The sequence below is a fragment of the Camellia sinensis genome, chromosome 8 (assembly GCF_055761805.1).
Source record: "Camellia sinensis isolate YWXY chromosome 8, ASM5576180v1, whole genome shotgun sequence".
NCBI lineage: Eukaryota > Viridiplantae > Streptophyta > Magnoliopsida > Ericales > Theaceae > Camellia > Camellia sinensis.
In genome coordinates, this window is record NC_138968.1 from 195,047,895 (window position 1) to 195,072,422 (window position 24,528).

General features: G+C 40.7%; 1 protein-coding gene across 1 annotated transcript; it reads right to left on the reverse strand.

Moving 5' to 3' along the window:
- Window positions 1-14,292: 14,292 nt before the first annotated feature.
- On the reverse strand, window positions 14,293-14,880 carry LOC145798386 (uncharacterized). The gene has a single exon (XM_082885924.1). It carries the CDS (start codon window positions 14,878-14,880, stop codon window positions 14,293-14,295), a length of 588 nt encoding a protein of 195 aa, XP_082742050.1.
- Between the last annotated feature and the right edge of the window lie 9,648 nt (window positions 14,881-24,528).

Here is a 24,528-nt window from a genome sequence, read left to right on the forward strand (position 1 = left end):
AATATAGACACCCTTTACATCCCTTTTTAATCAGTTTAAATGCTTTCATGAATAAAATTAGATATGGGGGAGGTACTACTCCAACTCCACTAAACACAAATTCAGGTAATCCAGATGAATGGAAAACAACTTGTTTCGTTACACAGTCTATGGTAGCATGATATTTTGTTAACCAGTCCATTTCCAAAATTACATCGAAATGATCAATGTTCAAAGGCAGTAAATCAATATACAAATGCACATTCCCGACAACAATCTCATATGCAGGATACATATAAGCACAAGTCATGGATCCCCCAACGGGTGAGGATACAGCTAACAAATAGTTCATGGGTTCTAATGGTCTATTCAATTTTCGTGAAAAAACATGCGAGACATATGAATGCGTAGACTCCGAATCAAACAGAACATAAGCATTTTGAGCACAAATTGAGAGTATACTTGACACAACTGTCTCGGTATTCTGCACATCTCTTGGTACGAGTGCAAACACCCAACCTTGCCTTAAAGGCTCCTTTCCAGTAGCTTTGGGGTTGGGTTTTGGTGGGGCAGTTGATGCTGCGACACTAGCTGCAGCCTTACTATTGCCTTGAGGAGTGGAAGGACAATCTTTAATCATGTGGCCCACCTTGCCACACCTGTAACAAGCACCAGAGATTTCATAACAAACCCCTTTATACCTTTTTCCACATTTAGAGCAGGGTGGTATAGAACCGCTTCCCTGACTAGAGCTGGTCGTTGACCCTGTATTCTGCTTCTTATTCAATGAGTTATTTCGGCCTTTCTTAAACTTAAAGCTCCGTCTCTTACCGCGCCACTCAGTTGCGGGTGTTTCAGTCTGTTTCAATGCTTCGATATTTGACTCAGCTATTATTGCTCGGTCAAGAACATCCACATATTTAAGTAACTTCAGAACATTAATTCGATTAAGTATCTCGACATTAAGGCCGCCTTCAAACTTCCTGCCCTTTTTATAATCAGTGTCCACTATGTGTGGTGTATACCTGGTGAGTTCGGTGAATTTAGATTCATACTCTGCTATCGACATAGTATCGTGTTTCAACTGTTCAAACTCAGTCACCTTGCGGTCTCGGACACACTGGGGAAAGTATTTTTCAAAGAAGGACTCCTTAAACTGAGCCCAAGTCATAGCATTGTTGGTGTCACGGACGAGCATCCACCACCGTCTGGCCTCTTCTTGTAAAGTGAAGGTAGCCAGTAACACCTTGTGTGCCTCCGAACAAGGAAACACTTCGAACAATTTTTCAGTTTCTAGCACCCATGCTTCGGCCTTTAATAGTTCAAGGCTTCCTTGGAATGATGACGGTTTCATTTTGCTGAACTTCTGTGTCAGAGCAATTATATCATCATTAACATTTGGTTCTGGCTATACTGGAGGAGGTGGGGGCTAATGGTTCTATTGTTGTCTTAAAGCTTCGGTCAACAGTTCAACCGTTCTTTCTAACCTTGCCATTCTTGCTTCAGATGATTCAAATTCATCGGCATTTCTTGCGTTGTCCATTTCACTATAGGCAATATGGTAATAATAAACATAGGAAGTTGCTGACTTAAGCATATTAGCACATTAGCACATATATTCATATCATAGCCACACGCACTTTATCATGCTCATGCAATGCCCTAATCATTTTTCTGGGACATCCTATAGCTCATTTAGACACGTGTGTGCGGTATAACTCGTGCTTAGTATCGCTCTGATACCACTCTGTCACGACCCAAACCCACCCATATGGGTTTAGCACCGTAACCGGCCAGTAATCCGTGATTACCGAAGGCCTGCTTAACAGTAATGACAGTAATACAGAGTAAAAGGGCTGGCGGAAGCCAAAACAATAAATAAAAGATGCCCAATGAGCTGTGACAGTCTGAATGCCAAAAGACTTTTTATAAACATGCCACATTGACAACCAAAACATATATGTATGCAACATATACACAAACATCCATGTTAGGGACCAAATCCCTAACTATAACTGTACAGTCAAAACTTATTCATTTGTTACAGATCAGAAACAAAAGGGTGAAACTGAGACACCCCAAAATAGCCTTAGCTTGAACAGACTCGGAACCTCGAGGTGAGGCACGATGGTTGGCTTGACAAAACGGGAGCTTAACCTGACGCTCCTAGCATCGGTCCGGTACCTGGACACCTACATATAAATATAAATAATGAGTTAAAGCCCAGTGAATAACAGTTGTGTAAAGAGGTTAAGAATGAATGTCCTTTTCAATAATTAAACAGTCATATCAGTCATTTAGAAACCATAACAGTTATATGTGGTACATCCAATAGCAAAACAGTACAGTAGGTTTTAACAGACCGAACAGTCAGTTGATGGCCATCATAACAGTAAACAGTAGTAGTTCCAAACATGGGAACTGACAGAGATCTCTGTGACAGTAGCAGTAACAGTACAGTAACAGTAAATTGCTATGGATGCCACGAATACAGTTTACAAATAGGACAAACATTCATTCATTGAACATTAACATTTCAGTAAGCAGTACAGTTGATCATTCAGAAAATAATCATAATTGAACATATCTTTACAACATTGTTACTCACAGAGCACTGGGCTACAGATAGGCTAATGAGCGTCCTCAGATGCCAACCCTACACAGTTACAGAACTAACACACACTAAGTTACGTACTAGGGAATCGATAACTTAGCCCCTTATCTAGACTTGGTGTGATTCTATAACATTATCCTCATTAAGATGCCTTAAACTAGGCCTAGGAATGCCTAGGATGGAATGAGGATGCAAAAATGTACTTTAAAACACTTTTCAAATTTTTGCTGAAACAAGCATCTCACTCAAGTGTGGCTTTCTTCGCTCGAGCGAGCTTGCCAAAACAGAGGGGTCGCTCGAGCGTAGACTTCCTCGCTCGAGAGGTCTGTAAAAAGGCAAAAGTACTAGATGTTGAAAATCCCCGCTCGATGCTCGTTCGAGCGTGAGACACAGCTCTTCGCTCGAGCGTAGGTCTCGTCACTCGAGCGTGCGTCTGCGTGCACCAAAAACCTGAGAGCTTGCAATCTACGCTCGAGCCAACATTCCGTCGCTCGAGCGGAGCTCTGAACAAAACGATGGTCGCTCGAGCGTGGAAGCCAAATCTGGAATTTCCAGATTTGCCTTCAAAGCTCAAACCAAGCATTCAACACATCAAAACTCAACCTTTTGAGCCAATTTTCTAGAAAACACTTGCAAACTCATACTACAACATGTTTTTGAAGATCAATTTGTAAAATCAAGCCCAAAGGTAAGCCAATTGAACACCAATTTCAAAGAAACTATCATGAACTAAGCAAGAACATAACATGTATGAGTTCTAATGGACTCCAATGCTCCAAATCATGATCAAATGTAAGATTGAGCTCAAAATCAAGGTGAATTCATGGACTACAACCAAAATATGGACTTGCATGTAAGAATTTCATGAAGAACAACTTCAAAATTCTAGAACATGTACATGCATGCATGAATTAGCTCATAATTCAACTCTTTCAAATTAATTCTTGGCTTTAAACTCCAAATGTCCATGAACCATGCAAGAAACAACTTAATTTCATAATGAAGAAGGTGAATTCCTACCTTAGGTCTTGAATTCTAGGTATGGAAGCTCAAATGTGCAATTCTCCTTCAATTCTTCTAAGTTCAAGCAAGACTCTAGGTGAATTCAACCTTTCTCTCCTACTCTCCTTTCTCACACGGTTTGGTCTCCAAAAGATGGATGAGGAGATGATTAAAAAAAAAAAAAGCTCCAACAAAGTTTAACAAAGTGGCCCACTTCAATGGCACAAATGTAATTACTTAGGTTCAATTAGTTTAACATTATTTAATCTAATTCAATCATTACAAATCAAATTCTAATTAAACCTACCATAAAATCACATAGATCCTAATTAGCATAAAATACTAATCAATTTCTGATTCGGTCGCCGATAAGACCTTCAATTCGCAGTTCGAAATTAAAACATGAACAGATCATATAATGACAAATAGGTAGAAATCCAACTAATGCAACACACTCATGCAATTAGGTCAGAATTTCTGCTTAATCAATTACTTATCATGCTTAATCACAGATTAGCACTAATTAGAGGTGAGGGTTGTCACACAGATGCCTTGAGCCGAAAATCAATAGGAAATTTTTCATGTTTGCTTACTGGTAAAAAAGAATTACTATGTGACTTGGATAAGAATGAGATTGAAGTTGTATTGCGAGAACAATGTGGGATCTTAACTGCTATCTCTGAGCAGCCTGCAATCATCGAAGAAATTAAAGAGAAACAACTACAAGATGAGTTCCTAAAAAAGATTGTGAATGAAATTGACTTAAAACCAAGGCCCGGGTTTGTATTTGAAAACAATGTGTTGAAATTTCAGAGCCGTCTTTTTGTGCCGGATTGTTCTGATTTAAGGAAACGAATTATGACAGAAGCTCACAACTCCAAATTTGCTATGCATCTATGAAACACAAAGATGTATCATGATTTAAAATAGAATTTCTGGTGGCCCAGAATAAAAAGGAGCATTGCAGATTTTGTAGCTCGATGTTTGTATTGCCAACAAGTCAAAGTTGAACATCAACGACCCACTGGTTTATTACAGTCACTTCCAATATCGGAATGGAAATGAGAGCACATTACCATGGACTTCATCGTGGGATTGCCTCGCTCTTCTCGAGGTATGGATTCTATTTGGATTATTATTGATCGTTTAACTAAGTCTACTTATTTTCTGCCTGTTAAATCATTGTATAATGCGGATAAGTTGGCTAATTTGTATATCAATGAGATTGTGAAATTACATGGAGTTCCAATATCCATAGTGTCTGATAGAGACCCTAAGTTTACTTTGAGATTCTAGTAGAGTGTGCAACAAGCTTTGGGGACTGAATTGAGACTAAGTAGTGCTTATCACCTACAGACAGATGGCCAATCGGAATGAACCATTCAAATATTGGAGGACTTGTTACGGATGTGTGTGTTAGACTTTCAAGGCAATTGGGAAATTTACCTTCCTCTGGCTGAATTTGTGTACAATAATAGCTACCATTCAAGTATTGGTATGGCTCCATATGTAGCTTTGTATGGTAGAAAATGCCGTTCTCCGATTTGTTGGACCAAAGTAGGTGATCGACCCTTGTTGAGACCGAAACTTGTGCAAGAGACGACTGAAAATGTGAAATTGATTCGGCAAAAGCTGAAAACTGCACAAAGTCGCCTAAAGGGCTATGCTGATGTTCGAAGAAGAGACAGGGAATATGAAGTGGGGGACCACGTATTTATCAAAGTGACTCCAATGAAAGGCCAGACACGCTTTGGCGTAAAAGGCAAATTGGCACCAAGATATGTTGGACCCTATGAAATCCTTGAGAAGATTAATTTAGTGACGTATCGGGTAGCTTTACCACTAGTCATGGAACATATACACAATGTATTTCATATCTTTAGGCTTCAGGATTATTTGAGAGATCCACTACATGTGATTGAGCCGACTCATGTACTTTTAAAAGATGATTATACATACGAGGAGAGGCCAATGTAAATTGTGGACTGCCGAATCAAAAGATTAAAAAATAAGAAAATTCTGTTAGTGAAGGTTGATTGGCAGAATCATAGAGGACCTTATGCAACTTGGGAGATAGAAGAAGACATGATAAGAAGATACCCTGAGTTATTTCCTTTGAATTCGGTGTTCTTCCAGAATAAAGGTAACTCGAGTTTGGAGGACCAAACTCTTTAAGGGGTGAAGACTATAACAACCCTGACCCATGATTAATGTTAATCCATGCTTAAGTATGCCAAACAAGTAATTAAGAAGAAATTCTGAGTTAATTACATGAGCATTGCATTATTTGTGTTTATATTTGTTTAACGTAGGAAGATTTGTTCATATTTTCATTTCGGTTTGCAAAATTGAAGATCTCATCGGCATCCGATTCAGAAATTGACTTGATTTACATGTTATTTAGAATTTTTAGAATTTTATGGTAGGTCTAATTGAAATTTTGATTCAGAACGATTAAATTAGATTAATTTAATGCCCACTTGATTAGCCTTAAGGCTTCTTATGTGCTATCACTCATTCTTTTCTTTCATTCCAACACATTTTGAGCTCACACACACACATAAACGTGTAGAGAGAGAGAGAGAGAGAGAGAGAGAGAGACTAGGGAGAAGTCTTCAAACAAGGAAGTTGCTAAAGAATTAAGGAGAATTAAAGAAATTGGGTAAGAATTCACTAGGATTCAAAGAGTTGAGAACCTAAATTAAGAAATCAAGCCTTTAATTGGGTAATTAGGGAGCTTAACTCATGTATTCAAAAGAATTAAGTGAGTTGGGGCATGAATTAAGCTTAATGAAGTAGTAGAATAGAGTATACATACATGCATGTGCATTACATTGCATTTAGAGCATGTTATCTAAGAATTTGTCTCATGCATGTTCATATTTTGGTTGTAGTCTAGGAATTCATCATGTTTTTGAGTGGAATATCTCATGTGATCATGTTTTGGAAGTTGTAAACTCAAATGAATACATGCATGACATATTCACATAATGTTCTTACATTTCAAGCTGAATGTTGCACAATTGACATACTTTTGGGCCTTTATTTCATGAAATGATCTTTAAACCTTCATATTTTACAAGTTTACATATGTTTGCTCAAGTTTTGGGCCCAAAAGGACGTGAATTATAGCTTTGGGGTTGAATTTGAAGCTTGGAAGCAAATATGGAAATTTCAGAATTCTACTTCTATGCTTGAGCGACAGATCCTATGCTCGAGCGACCACCTTAATTCTCACACTTCCGCTTGAGCGACCAAAAGTTGGCTTGAGCGTAAAATGCATGCTCCCAGAAGTTCTTGTGTTTTGCAGACCGCTTGAGCGAAAAAAGTTACGCTCGAGCGAAGGCATGTCTTTCACGCTTGAGCAAGCATCGAGTGGAAAAAACAAGCAACTAGCACTTTAACAAAAGTTTACAGACCACTCGAGCGACAGATCTTGCGCTTGAGCGACCACTCACATTTTGCATGTTCGCTCGAGCGTAGGGATGGAAATTCGAACCCGGCCCGACGGGGACCCGACCCCCCATCCCCGATAAGAGCAATTTTTTCCCGAAAAATACCCCCGACGGACTAGGGATGGTATTTGAAATTAAATCCCTGATCAGTTTCTGGCTGGGGACAGGGATCACTTTCACAGCCCCGGACCCGGCCCGTCCCCGACCCCGTCCCCGTTTCTTCCCGAAATGATATTACCATAACACCCCTCTGTCTATTTATATATATAAGCCCCTCTATACAGTTTGATCTGATCTCTCTCTCATCACTCTTACCCTCACTCTTTGATCTCTCTCTACTCTCTTTCTTCTCTCCGCAGTCGGCTCTACCTCTCGTCGCCACCTCCACTGTCGCCTCCTTCTTCTCCAAGCCACTGTCGCCTCATTCTCCTTCTCCTTCTCCTCCTCCTTCTCATTCTTCTCCTTCTCTTTCGATCGTCCTCCTCCGTCATCGCACTCACAACCACCCATCGCCTCTGAATCTCCGATCAGCCATCGTCACTGTCCTCCTTCGTCCATGGCGACGCCGACCGTCCTCTTTCGTCCACCATCGCCTCCTCCGTCGTCCATTACCGCCGATAGTCCACTCTCTCTCTCTCTCTCTCTCTCTCTCTGTGACAGATCTCAGATCTGTTTGTATTTTTATTTTTTTTTTATTTTTTTTTTATGATCTGTTGATGATTGTTGTTGATTGGGGATGGTGATTTTTTTTTTATGATCTGTTGTTGATTGTGTTGCCGTTGAAACAGATTTGGGGGACGGGGAATCTTCGGGGTCGGGAAAATCCGATCCCCGTTGGAGGGCGGGGATGGAGATGGTGGTAGGTTCCCCGTCGGGGATCGGGGTTAGGGCCGGGGCCGGGAAGACTTTCATAATCCAGGATCGGGGACGGGGAGTGTGATCCCTGACCCTGCCTCGGCCTGTTGCCATTCCTACTCGAGCGTAGGAAGTTACGCTCAAGCGAGGACCTTATTTTTAGCAATTTTTGTCAAGTGTTTTCAAGTGCATTTTTGTATCCTCTTTCCATCCTAAGCATTCCTAAACCATGTTTAAGACACCATAATGAGGATAAAGAAGTAGAAACACACCAAGACAAGAAAGACTTAAGTAAATGATTCCGGGTGTTTAATTCAGTACGTATTCGTTCTGTATCTGTGTAGGTCATGCGCCTCGAGATATCTAAATTGCCTACTCTGTCCATTACTTGGAGCCATCTGTTATCTGTGAGTAATAACTTAGTAAAGTTATGTTCAAGTTAAATTATTTTCTGTATATGGAATAAGATCTGTTCTATAAAATGCTATGTTTAATACTATGAATGTGTCCAACTCTGACAAATGTTTGTGATATTTATGCTATGATTCAAGTGTGCTATCTGTACTCGGACTGGAGGTTCATTTATGGAACTGACGAGTTATCTGTACCCGGCTAGAGGTTCCTTATGGAATTGACAAGTTATCCATTCCCAGACCGGAGGTTCCTTTATGGAATTGACAATTTATCCGTACTTGGCCGGAGGTTTCTCTATGGAACTGACAAGTATGATCTATGATGCTCTGTAAATGGTCTATTAGCGCTAATAAATGAACTATGTATGATCAAGCATGAATTCTGAATTCTGTATATGCATTGAATAAGAACACGAATATAAATTTATTCTATATACAAGCTTAGCATGAGACATCATTCATTTAACCCTTTATTCTGTTATTATTCACTGGGCTCACGCTCACTATTTATACTATGTACGTAGGTGATTAGGCACGTGACTAGGCTTAGAGTTGAGGACCTAGCGTTTCAGTTTTTGTTAGCCAAACCTTGTGCCTCCCGAGGAGGTTCCGGATTAAGTCAAGTCTGGTGGCTGTGTTATTATGACTGTATAAGACTTTGTTTCTTTGCTCCATGAACAAGTTTCTCTGTTTTTATGTACATGAAGTGACGTGTAAATACTGTATCTTTTAACGTCACTCATATGTTTATAAAAGTTTAAGATTATTTGTCCCATGCATGTCATCACAGCTCGATGGACTATGTATATTTTATGTATTTGCTTTCGTAGCCCTTAATTATTCATTATTATGTTAAGAGGCCTTTGATAATCTAAGGATTACTGGCCAGTTACGATGCTAAACCTATAAGGGCAGGTTTGGGTCGTGACAAGTAACTAGTCGCACCACATACGTTAAATCGTCACTAATCTCCAACACTTCTGGTGATACTACTTGGGAAGGGTCTTGCACACACTTCCGCAATAAGGATACGTAGAACACGTTGTGAATCATAGCTAAAGCTGGTTATAGGGCTAATTTGTAAGCCACATTACCAATCCTATCAATGATCTCATATGGTCCCATAAATCTAAGTGCCAACTTTCCTTTTTTTCCGAACCGCATGATACCCTTTATCGGCGAGACCTTCAAAAACACAAAATCTCCAACATTTAACTCAACCCCCTTACGTTTTCTATCAGGTAACTCTTTTGACGACTCTGTGCAGTCTTAATACGTTCCCGAATAATGTTCACCTTCTCTGTGGTCTCTCTCACCAACTCTGGCCCTAACAATGGTGCATCTTCTACTTCCATCTAACAAACAGGTGATCGACATGGCCTTCCATACAAAGCCTCAAAAGGTGTCATCCTAATACTGGACTGATAGCTATTATAATAAGCAAACTCCACCAATGGCAAGTGTTCTTCCCAATTACCACCAAGATCGAGGACACAAGCTATCAACATATCCTCCAAGATCTGACTTACCTGTTTAGTTTGCCCATCTGTCTGAGGATGATAAGCCGTGCTCAGGTCTAACCTAGCACCCAAAGCATGCTGAAAACTCTCTCAAAACTCTGCCACAAACAAAGGATCACGATCCGAAACTATAGAAACCGGTGCGCCATGAAGTCGCACCACCTCCCGAATATATAGCCTAGTCAGTTTATCTATAGTTCGGTGAACATTGATAGGAATAAAATGAGCAGACTTGGTCAGTCGATCCACTATCACCCAAATATATTCATTGCCTCGCTTAGACCGCGACATTCCATCCACGAAATCCATAGAGATGTAATCCCATTTCCAAGTACGGATCTCGAGAGGCTACAAAAGTCCAAACGATCGTTGGTGTTCTGCCTTAACTTGTTGACACACATAGCATCGAGAAACATACTCTCCTACGTCCTTCTTCATACCCTCCCACCAAAACGTCCTCTTTAGGTCATGATACATCTTGGTCCCACTAAGGTGAATGGTATATCGGGACCTATAGGCATCATCAATAATCTCTTTCTTAATTTAACAATGTTAGGTATACATAACCTACCCTTAAATCGCAATCCCTCATCTGAGTCCATAGACCAATTAGTAGGACAATTATCGATCAAATCCACTACAAGGTCATCGAGCTTGCTGACAAGGAACCCATCTAAATTCTGCATTTGACGAACTTTACCTAGTAACGTTGGTTGCACGGTCAAACTACCAATGTATGCCCTCTCAACATTCTCTATTGGTTGAATATCATGCATCGAAATTAATTTCAAGGACTTTCATTCCTGAATCATCAAAGACGCTATAACCCCATGTTGTCAACTAAGTACATCTGTGACCACATTTCCTTTTCTCGGGTGGTAAAGGATCTTGAAATCATAACTATTGATAAATTCAACTCACCTTTGTTACCTCATATTCAACTCTTTTTGAGAAAAAAGATATTTAAGACACTTGTGATCTGTGTATAACTCAAAACGCTTCCCAAACAAGTAGTGTCGCCACACTTTTAATGCAAAAACAATTGCTGTCAGCTCTAATTCATAAGTAGGGTATCGTCTCTCATGAGGTTTTAACTGTCGAGAAACATAAGATACAACCTTCTGATGCTGAGTCAACATACATCCCAACCCAGTTCCACTCGCATATGTAAACACTGCTAACTTTTCCGCTTGTACTGGTATAGTCAACATCGGTGCTGTAGTCAACCGCTGCTTTAATTCTTGGAAAGCTCTCTCACAATCATCTGTTCATACGAACTTCACATTCTTGCGGGCCAACTTGGTCATGGGTGCTGCAATAGTGGAAAACTTCTCTATAAATCTCCTGTAATAACCGGCTAGTCCTAAAAAACTTCTCACCTCTGTAGGGTTCGTGGGCTGCTTCCATTCTTTGACCGCAATAACTTTTTCAAGATCTACGGCTATCCCTTGATTGGACACAACATGTCCCAAAAATCGAACTTCTTTCTCCTAAAAGTGACACTTACTAAACTTAGCATATAACTGCTGCTCCCTCAAAGTTTGCAACACGACTTTCAAGTGTTCTCTGTGCTCTTCCTCATTCTTAGAATACACCAGGATATCATCTATGAAGATAATCACAAACTTATCTAGATATGGTTGAAAAATTCTGTTCATCAAGTCCATGAAATAGGCAGGAGCATTTGTCAAACCAAAAGGCATTACAGGAAATTTGTACAACCATACCGGGTCCGAAAAGCAGTAAGCGGTATACTTTCCTCTGACACACCCATCTGATGGTAACCCGTTCTGAGATCAAACCGAGAGAACATGGCTGCCTCCTTCAACTGATTAAACAAGTCATCAATTCTAGGTAGCAGATACTTGTTCTTGATAGTCACCTTGTTTAGCTTTCTGTAATCTATGCACATATGGAAATTGTCATCTTTCTTGGAGACAAATATCGCAGGTACTCTCCATAGGGAGTTACTTGAATGAATGAACCCTTTCTGAAGCATCTCTTCCAGCTGCTTCTTCATCTCCACAAGCTCTTTAGGTGCTATTCTGTATGCCATCTTAGTGTCACGACCCAAACCCGCCCCTATGGGTTTAGTACCGTAACTGGCCAGTAATTCGTGATTACCGAAGGCCTGCTTAACAGTAATACCAATAATATAGAGTACAGGGACTGGTGGAAGCCAAAACAGTAAATGAAAGATGTCCAATGAGTTGTGACAGTCTGCATGCAAAAAGACTTTTCATAACACATTCACATTCAGAACAAAAGCAATATGTACATACATCATATACAGACATTCGGGTTAGGGACCAAATCCCTACCATAACAGTACAGTACAAGTCTATACAGTCTATACAAAACAGAGACAGAAAGGGGAGATCTAAAACATCTCGAAGCAGCCTTGGCTTGGACACACTTGAAACCTCGCAGTGAGGCACGTTGGTTGGCTTGACAAAAAGGGAGTTTAACCCAACACTACTAGCTTCGATCCGGTGCCTGGACACCTACATATATATATAAACAGTGAGCTAGAGCCCAGTGGATAACATATGCGTAAAGAGGTTAAGAATGAATGTCTTTTCAGCATTAAAAATAGTCATTTGAACAGTATATCAGTTATTCGATCATAGCAGTCATAAGTGGTACATCCAATAGCAAACAGTACAGTAGGTCTTAACAGATCGAACAGTCAGTTGATGGCCATCATATCAGTATACAGTAGTGGTTCCAAACATGGAAACCGACAGAGATCTCTATGACAGTAGCAGTACAGTACAGTACAGTAATAGTAAATTGCTATGGATGCCACGAATACAGTTCGCAAATAGGACAAGCATTCATTTAGTAAGAAATATCATTTCAAAAAGCAATACAGTTGATCATTCAGAAATTATTCATGATTGAATATATCTTTACAACATTGTTACTCACAGAGTTCTGGGCTACAGATAGGCTAGTGAGCGTCCTCGGATGCCAACCCTACACAGTTACAGAACGAACACACACTAAGTTACATACTTGGGAAACAATGACTTAGTCCCTATCTTGACTCAGTGTGGTTCTATAGCATTAACCTCATTAAGATGCCTTAAACTAGGCCTAGGAATGCCTAGGATGGAATGAGGATACAAAGATGCACTTTAAAACACTTTTCAGAATTTTCAAAAAACAGGGGTCTCGCTCGAGCGTGGCTTTCTACGCTCGAGCGGACATGCAGACAAAGGAGCTCCGCTCGAGCGTGACTTTTCTCGCTCGAGCAAATTACAAAAGTACTGGATGCATGAAATTCACGCTCGACGGGCGCTCGACCCCCGCTCGAGCGTGAGACATAAGTCCTTGCTCGAGCGAACTGTAAACACATACAAAGTACTAGATACACACATTTCACACTCGAGCGTTAATTTACTCGCTCGAGCGGACTACATGAACTCAGTCTGTACGCTCGAGCGTGGAGTTCCTCGCTCGAGTATGGATCCAAAATCTGGAATTTCTAGATTTGACTCCAAGCATGAGACTTAACATTTAACACATCAAAACTTAACCTCTTGGGCCCATTTTCTGGAAAAACACTTTAAACCCATAATATAACATGTTTTGAAGATCAATTTGCAAAATCAAAGCCCAAAGGTAGTTCAATTGAACCCATTTCCAAACAAATTTCAAGAACATGATGAACATGCAACATGCATGAATTTAATCAACTTCAAAGCTTCCAATACGTGATCAAATAAGTCAATTCACTCCAAAACATGATGAATTCATGAACTATAACCCAAATATGGACATGCATGTGAGGATTCTATGAAAACAACCTCAAAATTAAAGAATGTAAACATGCATGCATGATTCAAGCTTCAATTCAACATGTTAGAACCAATTCTAGACTTAGATCGCTAAAGACTCATTAACCATGCAAGGTACAACTAGAATTCATAATCAAGAAGATGAATATCCTACCTTAGGTCCTCAATTTCAAGTCTAGAAGCTCAACTATGCAATCTCTCTTCAATTTTTTCTAGTTCTCCAAGCAATTCTTAATGAGCTAAGTTTTCTCCTATCCCTCTTTTTCTCTAGTCGGTTTTGACTCCAAGAATGAACAAGAATGATGCATCAAAGGCTTCAAGACAATGTTGTAGATAGTGGCCCACTAATGGCAAAAGGGTAATTAAAGCAACTAATGTGATTTAGCTTATTTAATTCAATTTAATCATACCAAATCAAATTGCAATTAAACATACCATAAAATCCCATAAAATCTAATTAGCATAAAACACTAATCAGTTTCGGATTCGACCGCCGATAAGGCCTTCAATTTGCAGTTTAAAACATAAAATATGAACAGATCATTTAGCAGTCAAACAGATAGATTTGCATTTAAACTAATACACTCAATCAATTAGTTAGAATTTCAGTCAATCAGTCACTTAACATGCTTAATCGTAGATTAGCACTAATCAGTGGTGAGGGTTGTCACACTTAGAAATCAGTGCAGTTCCCGGCACTAGGTTAATGCAAAATTCTACTATCCGTTGAGGTGGAGGTCCAGGTATTTCCTGAAATACATCCTCAAACTCATGTACCACATCTACCTCACTAATATCCTGCTTAAGGATTTTTACCGAGCACAGAAAACTTATCATCACCGACTCTTCTCCATCACTAGAAGTGTGGGTAAGCCGTGGCATACTGGGAATATCTATATTTATAGTCCTTCCAGCACAATATAGAGTCATAAAGTATTTTCGCAGCCAATCCATACCTAAAATAATTGTAAATCCCTCAAACCCTAACACAATTAGGTCTGCGTACAAGACTTTACCCGCAAATTCAATCTCAAAATCTTTACACATCTCATAAAGAATAACTGCCCATTCTAAAGAGGTCTCAACACGAATAGGTCTAGACAATGAGGTAGTTACAATCTGTTCTCTTTCTACAAACTGTTTAGATATAAAATAATGAGAGGCACCAGTATCAAAAAGTACTCTAATAGGTTCTTGAAAAAGATTAAAAGTACCTTGCACTTTGTCATTTCCTGGCATCATTACAAATGCCCAGGCTGGAGCTACCTAACCCTGTCGCGCCTGCTGTCTCTGAGGGCAATCCTTGATTACATGCCCTAACTGCTGACACCCAAAACACTTCCTATTGATCGATTGAGGTGCTATTGATCTGATAGATGGGGGGCCCTCTAACTGAGGTACGAGAGGACGATAACCCAATTATGGCACTTGCTGCCGCTGTCCTTGATAACCCTATGGGTGCAGACTGTAACGCCCTAAAAAAAATACATAAAACCCATTACTTTAAACATGCATTGATATAAAAGAAACCAACCATTTCTATTCATCAGAGTAATCCTTACAACTGTATTACATGTTAACAACAAAAACAAATGCCCTATGGGCTTACAGCTTTCCAAGTTAACACTTGGTTACACAAAAGAAGAGTACTAACTCTATACAAAATAAGCCCTTGGCTTGATATACATGTAATACAACAAAATAACCAAAAAGAGTCTTCAACTCTCATCATCATCCAAGCTATGTCCTTGGAGGTGGCATACTACCTGTACCTGAAAATAATGTAGCCAACGCCCAGTAGAGATATGCTAAACACAATATGAGTAATGACTAAGACATTAGCAATTGATAAATGTTCGATTTCCATAAACCAGTTCATAACCCATTTCCATTTCATGACTACTATGTTCATGTTTCATTTCAGTTTCCATTTCTTATCAATTTCACAATTTACATCAACGGCTTAGAACCTGGCCAACCACTTATATAAGACAATGACTCATATTAAACACTTCCCATTTTACAATAGATAAACATATTAGTTGTATCAATATCTCAACAGATAAGCATACAAGCTGTATCCACATTTCAACAGATATGCATATTAGCTATATCACCACTTCCAATGATAAGCATATGAGCTGTATCAACACTTCCAAGATAAGCATATGAGCTACATCAACACATTATCTGACAAGCATATGAGCTGTATTAGTGGAGTCCATCCCCTATCTCCTCCCAAACAACATCCGGTTTAGAGGTCCATCCCCTATCTTCCCCTAAACCGTGGAGTACATCCCCTATCTCCTCCCACATACACAACGTATATACACAAAGGTCATATACGCAATCAATCAATACATAATGTTAATGTATTCTATCAACCGTCATACTCTATGACATATCCAATTGATTAGTTTTAGTTTGCCTAATCATCATGCATTGTCTACAACAATCATAACTACCCTCCACCGGTAGCCCAAGCAATTATTTCTAAACAGATAATAAAAGCTCCAACAGATAAAATATTGATGTTTTCAAAAGTGAGCAATTTATAAATCTAACTCCACTATTCAACCATACAATGAACCGATTTCATTATTTCCAACTCAATTCCATAAGTCTACAATTTTTCCAAATTAATTATACCAATTAATTTATACAACAAATTAGGGTTTTCTACCTCATTTCCCAACATTGACCCAATGGCCTATATATCCATAACCAACAACAATATCATTATTTTGAAACCCAAAAATACATATTTTTGAATCAAAATAACAAAACTCCCTTTTGATATTTTCAAACCCTAACTTCCCAAAATCAACCATTTATACAAATACCCAAATATCTAGGTCAAAACCCATAGTAATGAGTAGGAATCCCTACCTCAAAAGATGACACCCAACGAAGAAGATGGCGAAAATGAAGTTGCTCCAAACCACGGGTTTCTCGGATCAAAAGATAGCCCTCAACGATCAACAACTTTTTTTGTAAAGGCCAAAGGTAAGGAAACAACTCTTACTAGATCAATATCTAGAGAGAAGGCAAGGTTCTAGAGAGAGAAGCTCTCAAATGGCTTTTTCAGAAAAGTAAGAGAGAGAAAGAATGAGAAAAAGCGATTTAAAACTGCCCCACAGCCAACTGATATACGACATTCCCGCTCGAGCGAAAAACACAACGCTCGAGCGTCAAGAACAAAAACTAGGTCCGCTCGAGCGCAATAAGGCCCGCTCGAGCGCCAAGACACAAGAATAAAGTAAATCCGCTCGAGCACGAAAACCATTCCGCTCGAGCGTAGATTTCTCCCTCCCAGAACTTACACCCAAAGGTACTACCCGCTCGAGCGCCACCGCTCGAGCGTAAATAAACCCGCTCGAGCGTAAAAATCACACTTGCAGAAGTTTTGCAGGGACACGAAAAACTGGAAGCGCGCAATCTCCGCTCGAGCGCAAGACAACCCGCTCGAGCGGACCTCCTAAAAACTGGGCAACAAAGAAATTAAACCAAAGCCTAACCAACCTGTAACAACTCTGCCCAATACATCCTAAAACTCAATCAAGTGGAATTAAAGGATGACAACAAGGTATACCACCACCAACATCACGGAACCGAGTCCGGAATACAACAGAACAATAAAGGGACAACCGGGATCGCTATAACCTCCCCCCCTTAAAGAATTTTGTCCCTGAAATTAAACACAAGTTTTTCAAAAATAGGTTTCTCCATTTTCAACAATGTTACAACATAATATTAAACAACCCGACCCATTACCGGTCAACCCCATCTCTTTTTAAGAGGCATAACACATTATTCATAACAACCTGCATTAACCTGCCGCTGTCCTTGATAACCCTATGGGTGCAGACCATCCTATCTCTGATAATAGTGCCCCTGGGGCTGGAAATTGCCCTGAGGCTTGAAATTACCCTGAGGCCTAAAATTTCCCTGACTACCTTGTTGTTGTGGCCTCTGAAACTGCTGACCCCTATGCCTTTGATCATAGGGTCGGTATTTGTTCCTATCTCGCTGCTGGAAGTGACTCCCTCTAGAAGTCTCTCCGACCTTGACCTTCCATTCTTTAAATTGCTTATCTTTTTCCTCATACTTTAGTGCCAAGTCAAAAACTCTGTCAAACAGTTCAGCATCAAAGGGAATAAAGGACTCAGACAGGTAATGATTCAATCCCTTAATAAGCTTCTCATTCTTCTTCTCCTGCGTGTCAACCAAGTAAGGGGCATAACGAGACAACTCATTAAATTTGGTGACATTCTCGATCACTGTTCTACCCTCTTGAGTCAACTTCAAAAATTCATCACTCAGTTGAGACCGAATAGTAGCAGAAACAAACTTCTGGTCAAACGAGTCTTGAAATTTGCCCAAGTTAAAGTCGTCAAATCTAGACCTTCATTCCATGAGTTCCACCAAAATAGGGCTGCTTTCTCAAGCTGATGTGTCGCCAACTCCTGTTTTTGGACCTCGGTGAGCTGCATATGACCAAACACCATCTCATATTTCTGAATCCAAACGTTAGCTGCAATGGGTCCTCCATCTCTAGAGAATTTTTGGCCTCCCAAAGAACCAAAGTCTTTGTTTCTCTTCGCAAAGGGATCTCTCTGCTGGCTTGGATTATTGTTCTGCACAACCTAAAGTAATTGAGCCATCATCTCCCCCACATTAACCTGCATCGTATTGGCTGCCCTGGTAGCAACCGTTGCCGCTGTCGCCACATTAGCAATTGTTTCTTCCCCTGTGCCATTGGGCTCAGCGTTTTTCAAATTATACCTTCCAGCCATCACCTTCAAGTTAAACACAAGAAAAATGCGTTCATAAATTCTTAGAATAAATTCAACCTAAACCAGCTAACCCATGTTTCCACAATCCGAGGATCACCTAAACTCTCACAAGTCTAGGGTAACCTAGAGTTCTGATACCAAACTGTTATGCCCCAAAATTTTGGACAATTAAATATTGAATTAGGACTAAACCCCAATCAATATTCCGTCATCCAAATCCTAGGGATGAAACAAAATCTAAGCGTTCTCGTCTCCATAAGGTTTAAGTAAATTTCCATACTCAAAAGATAACAAGGGATTACAAATAATAATAATAATAATTAATAAACGCCAACCAAACTATTCATCATAGATTCATAACTATCCAATACCTCCAATATTAAAGTAGTAACAACTAGTCAAAACAACTTAAATAATATAACGTCACAAACCATGCCAAATTATCAAATACTAAGGTCATAAAAAAAATAATAAATATATAAACTAATATCAATCCCAAGCTTAAGGAACCAAAAGAAGTCCAAAAGACATGTCTTACGATTATAGTTATTTCTTCTCACCACCATAGTCCCAATTAATCCTGCAAAGGAAGCTTGACTGCGCTCAAACAGAACACACCCGAGTTGCCAAGAGACAAAACGGGTTAGTATACAAGTATACTGGTATGAGTATAAGATTTGACACCCACATGTCCACCAAACACCAACAAAAAGTATATTAATTCTTGTTACGGGACAAGACAAGTAGTTCCACCCGCACCGACACGGAGGGGTAGTTTCCCGAGATACGGTGACATTTAGTTTCTTGCCCGTACACAACTAAGTATAAATTGAGTATAAAATAAACATAAAAATATGGTGGGTCATCCCTGCATAAAAAAGTTAGTAAGACCCACCATTCTGCAAAAAAAAATAAAATTAGTATAATTTAATCATAAGTAACTTGCTAAAGAAGTATAAAAATACATCGATTCATGCATAAATAATTCGAATTAACCAAAACTCAAATAACAAAAGTTGTATAGAATCAAATTTTTTAAAAGGCAATGAACGAATTAAGTAGAAACTAAACAAGTTGAAAGAAAAACTTGATAGAAAAACTTAGACGGAATTCCACCGAAAAATCTGAAACTGAAAACGAAAAGAAACTACCCTAAGATGATTTTTTTCGAAAAAGTTCAAAACGCAAAAAGTGTGCAAAATAATATTTTGCTTGAGTTTGCGTGAAACCAATAAAAATGAGCTCGTTTCGTGGGTTAAAACAACATCTAAAATCGGCACTGTTAAAATGAATAAAAACTATTGTAACTAAGATCATCCGATTACAAGTTCTAATCGATATTTTTAATAAAAATTTAAAACACAAAAGTTATCTAAAATCACGTATACATGCCTCTTCTTAAATTTCATAATTTATCGAGGTCGTTTACTATTTTTCAAGATATACAAATCAATACAATTCAAACTATACATATAAGTTCATATTTAATTTTTTGTACGTTAACTCCACCACTTCGGCCTCTACTTCCGGTTTACACATATATCCCATGTGCCTCCCATATATCTAACACCGTTCCGAAACCAAACTTGCACGAGGATATCGTCCCAAGTTTAACCCACACTCTCCAGAGGTTAGCATATACGTACGCACGTAGATCAAAGTACTCGTGTATTCATAAGAACGAGACAACAATATATATATACAATCTCTCATCTACTCATGAAAACAAACATAATAATGCCAAGCTTAAGGCATTTAAATAAATCTCATAATTCTCACTTTTTTTTTTATACACTCTTACTCACCAACACTCAAATAAAACAACAAATGATAGTGTATAAGGAATTTATCTATAGGTTCCTAATTTATTTTAATTTCTGTGGGGATATATTTTCTGAATACCAACACGTGGCATGGTGACGCCAACGTGTCAGCCAAGGTGCCACGTGTCGTGGTAGTTAGGCCGAGATGATCTCGAAGAAGCCGAGGTTATCTCCGAAGATATCGGAATCCGAGATAAGCGAATAAAGGACAAGAGTCCTAAGACGAAGAGGGGACTTAACCAAGATAAGAATAAAGCTCTTAGGGAGTTTATCTTTATCTCTTATAGAGTCCAAAGTAAGTATTAAATTGGAGTTCATAGAAGTCATACTTCTAGTAGGACTTGGATTGAATATATTATAAAAGAGAGGCACCCCCGTGGGTCGAAGGTATGGAATTTATGTTTTGAGTATTAAGTTTTGCACTTGATTATCTTTGAGAGATATACTGACTTGATCGTCGGAGTACCCCCGGGTGGAAGAACCACCGCCGGAGCCTTTTCTTTCTGTTTCAGGTTGCTGAAGCCATCTATTCTACCTGTGCTCTCCAGTTGATCACTAAGCAGGCAGTGTGGTTAGATTTTCACCCACACAATTTGGCGCCGTCTGTGGGAACGAAGGAAGAATAGATGGCCAGTAACGGACAGCAGGAAAATATTGGGGATGATGCTCCCGCTGGGAGTGGCAGACCAATTGACCTTGACAATGAAGGAGACGGCCACAATACAAAAGCCCGTGACCAGGGACACAGAGAGAAAGACGTCATCCAGGAGGGCGACACGTCAAAAAGGACAGACCATGGAAAATACTACAATGAAAATAACCTCCAGGTATGGAGGGACAGGTGCCTACGGAGGGATGAGGAAGTAAAAGAATTGGCAAACAAGTTGGCAGACCTTCAGTCAGTCGTCAACTTCATGATGCAGAATAATGTTATGCAGCCACCATACCCGCTGCAAGATACGCCGATGCCAGCAACCAACACCCAGAAGGGCGGAAGAAAAACAATCCCCGAGGTCCCTCAGCATACCAGGAGCGGAAGGCATTCTCACCGGCCTTCCAGGGAAGTCGGACAAGGAGAGCCGAGGCAAGAAGAGTCCCGAAGGACGCACCACATGAAGAATCCAGAGCCCAAAGAACATCGGCATGTTCAAGGGCAAGTACTCTGCTTTGACACAACCCGAGGAGAAAGATCCAAACGGGCCCACCACGAGGCCGAAAGCAGTGTACCAAAAAGACTAAAATCCATAGACAGCCGAGCTCCAAGGAGGAGCAAAGAAGACCTGAGGGACTACCTCAGAAGGAGGCAGCAGAATGTTGAAGCCGAGGTAAACTCCCCAGTAAAACCGAAGACAGCCTTCTCGGTGGAACTGGACAAATTCGAACCACCAAAGAGATTCAGTATGCCGAGGTTTCAAATTTACGATGGTAAGTCAGATCCAAACTTTCATATTGGACTATACCTGAATTCAATGGCGTTATATAGCGGGAACGAGCCGCTGCTCTGCAAAGTATTCCCTCATCCTTTGGGGAAATTGCATCTGATTGGTTCCATAAATTACCAAAGGGAAGCATAAAGACATGGGAAGACCTGGCCGAGATATTTGTGGCCAGGTTCGTGACCAACAAGCTGCAACCCCTGAGGGTTGATGCTTTGATGGCTCTAAGAATCACCAAGGAAGAAGGCCTTAGGGCCTATGCGAAGAGGTACTACGAGGTGTTCAACCGAATACCCGAATGCAACCAAGAGGTAGCGGTCGTGTCTTTCAAGAACGGCCTGAAAGATGACTGCCCGCTACAGAAGTCTTTGGCAAAAACATTGCCCAAAAGCATGGAAGAACTCATGGCAAGAATTGAGAAGTATGCCAGAGCCGAAGAAGATACATCGGGAAACAAAGAGATAAAGCAAGAAAAGGGAAACGGCTCGCCGAAGTGAAGCCGAGGCAACAATGGGCCGACCAAACAAGAAACAGAGTTGAGAAGTAAACAGGCGGTAACGACGGTATTCCGGATCCCAATCCATAAAGTCCTAGATCAAATTCGAAATCAACCTTATTTCAGGGCTCCGGCAAGAGCACCAGGGGAATTCATGGGAAGGAACGTTGGTAGACGTTGTGCCTACCACAATGAAGAAGGGCACCCAACTCAAGGTTGCAGAGCCTTGAAAGCACACTTGGAGGACCTGGTAAGACAAGGCCTTCTAAGGGACCTGGTCGATGAGGCCAGGACAAGGGAAGAACAGGCAAGGTTGCCTCAAGCACCAGCAGCACCGCCTCCCCCAGCACAACTACCACAAGCAGGAGGACCGAGGGTAGTTAATGTGATCCACTCAAGGGTCAACGAAAACGAAGTCAGAGGGGAGACCCAGAGGGTAAGACATTTACAGCATGTCTACCAAGTCGGGGAGAAGAGACATCGGCCAGAAGAATGCCAAGGGCCGATGATAACCTTTACTGAAGCCGATCTGGAATTGTTCCAACATCCGCATAATGATGCCTTGGTAGTATCCCTCCAGGTAGGGGAGTGCCAAGTGAAACGCATCCTAATAGATCAAGGCAGCTCTTGTGACATCATGTATGTCAGATGTTACAAGGAGCTGGGCCTTCACCCTGATGACTTAGAACAATCCAGCGGCCCGATGGTCGGCTTCAATGGAACGCCGACATGGCCACTGGGCGCAACAAGCTTGGAAGTACAAGCCGGCACTAAGAAAATCAAGACAGAATTTCTGGTAATTGACACGCCCTCACCATACAACATCATCTTGGGAAGGCCGTGGTTGCATGCAATGGGGGCAGTTCCTTCAACGTTGCATCAACTACTACGGTTCCCAACAGAGTATGGGATTGAAGAAGTCAGAGGAGATCAACTGCAAGCAAAAAATTGCTCCATGACAGCAATGAAGTCCACCTGTAGTATACGGGAGCCAAGGAAAGCAGAAGTTGAAGATGAGGACATGGAGGTCCTAGAAGACGTCGGGAAAGAACCAGCCGAAAAGAGCGAAGAGGCGCTAAAAAAAGTTTTCGTCCAAGAGGGCGACGAAGAGCGCTTCTTTCTTCTCGGCTTAGGCTTAGCTAGAGAAGAAGAGAGAGAACTGGAAGATTTTTTGAGGGCAAACATAGAGGTGTTCGCCTGGACACCTTACGAAATGCCTGGCATTGACCCCGAGGTCACTTGCCACAGGCTGAATGTCGACAGGTCGGCAAAACCTGTGATTCAACGAGCCAGAAGACCGACGTTGATACACGTCGAAGCAGTAGAAGAAGAGATAGACAAACTCTTGGAGGCCAGGGCCATCCGAGAAGTTCAGTACCCAACATGGCTGTCCAACACAGTAGTAGTAAAAAAGAAGAATGGCAAATGGAGGGTTTGTGTAGACTTTACCAGCCTCAACAAAGCCTGCCCCAAAGACAGCTTTCTTCTGCCCAAGATCGACCAACTGGTAGATGCTACTTCAGGACATGAAAGGATGAGTTTTCTAGATGCATACAGAGGGTACCACCAGATTGCCATGTACCCTCCAGACGAGGAGAAGACCGCGTTCATCACCCCTAAAGGCCTGTACTGTTACAAGGTAATGCCTTTTGGGTTGAAAAACGCAGGAGCAACCTATCAGAGGTTAGTGACAAAGATGTTTAAGCACCTGATTGGCAAAACAGTAGAAGTCTACATCGACGACATGGTCGTGAAGACCAAGGAATCAAAGGGTCATCTTGCCGACCTAAAAGAGGTCTTCGACACACTCAAAAGATATCAGCTCCGACTCAACGCCTTGAAGTGCGCCTTTGGAGTTGGATCAGGTAAATTTTTGGGGTATCTGGTAACAAGAAAGGGCATTGAGGCCAGCCCAGACCAAATCAAGGCCATCTTGGAACTACAGAGCCCGACATCGGCAAAGCAAGTTCAAATGCTTACTGGAAGGGCCGCAGCCCTAAACAGATTCATCAGCAGAAGCTCAGATAAGTGCAGACCCTTCTCCAACCTGGTGAAAAAAGCCACAGACTTCCTATGGACAGAAGAATGTGAAGCTGCCTTAACCGACCTAAAAAAGTACTTGACCACAACTCCGGTTCTTTCCAACCCAGTACCAGGGGAGGAACTGTTTTTGTACTTAGCAGTCTCAGAACGCGCAATCAGTGCAGTGCTAATCCGAGAGGAAAAAGGGGAGCAAAAGGCTGTTTATTATGTAAGTAAAACTTTAGCCGACGCAAAAACAAGATACCTACCACTGGAAAAATTAATGCTGGCCTTAGTAATGGCTTCAAAGAAGT

Coding starts and splice junctions, on each gene's coding strand:
- LOC145798386 (XM_082885924.1), bottom strand. CDS start 14,880: ATGCCAGGAAATGACAAAGTGCAAGGTACTTTTAATCTTTTTCAAGAA.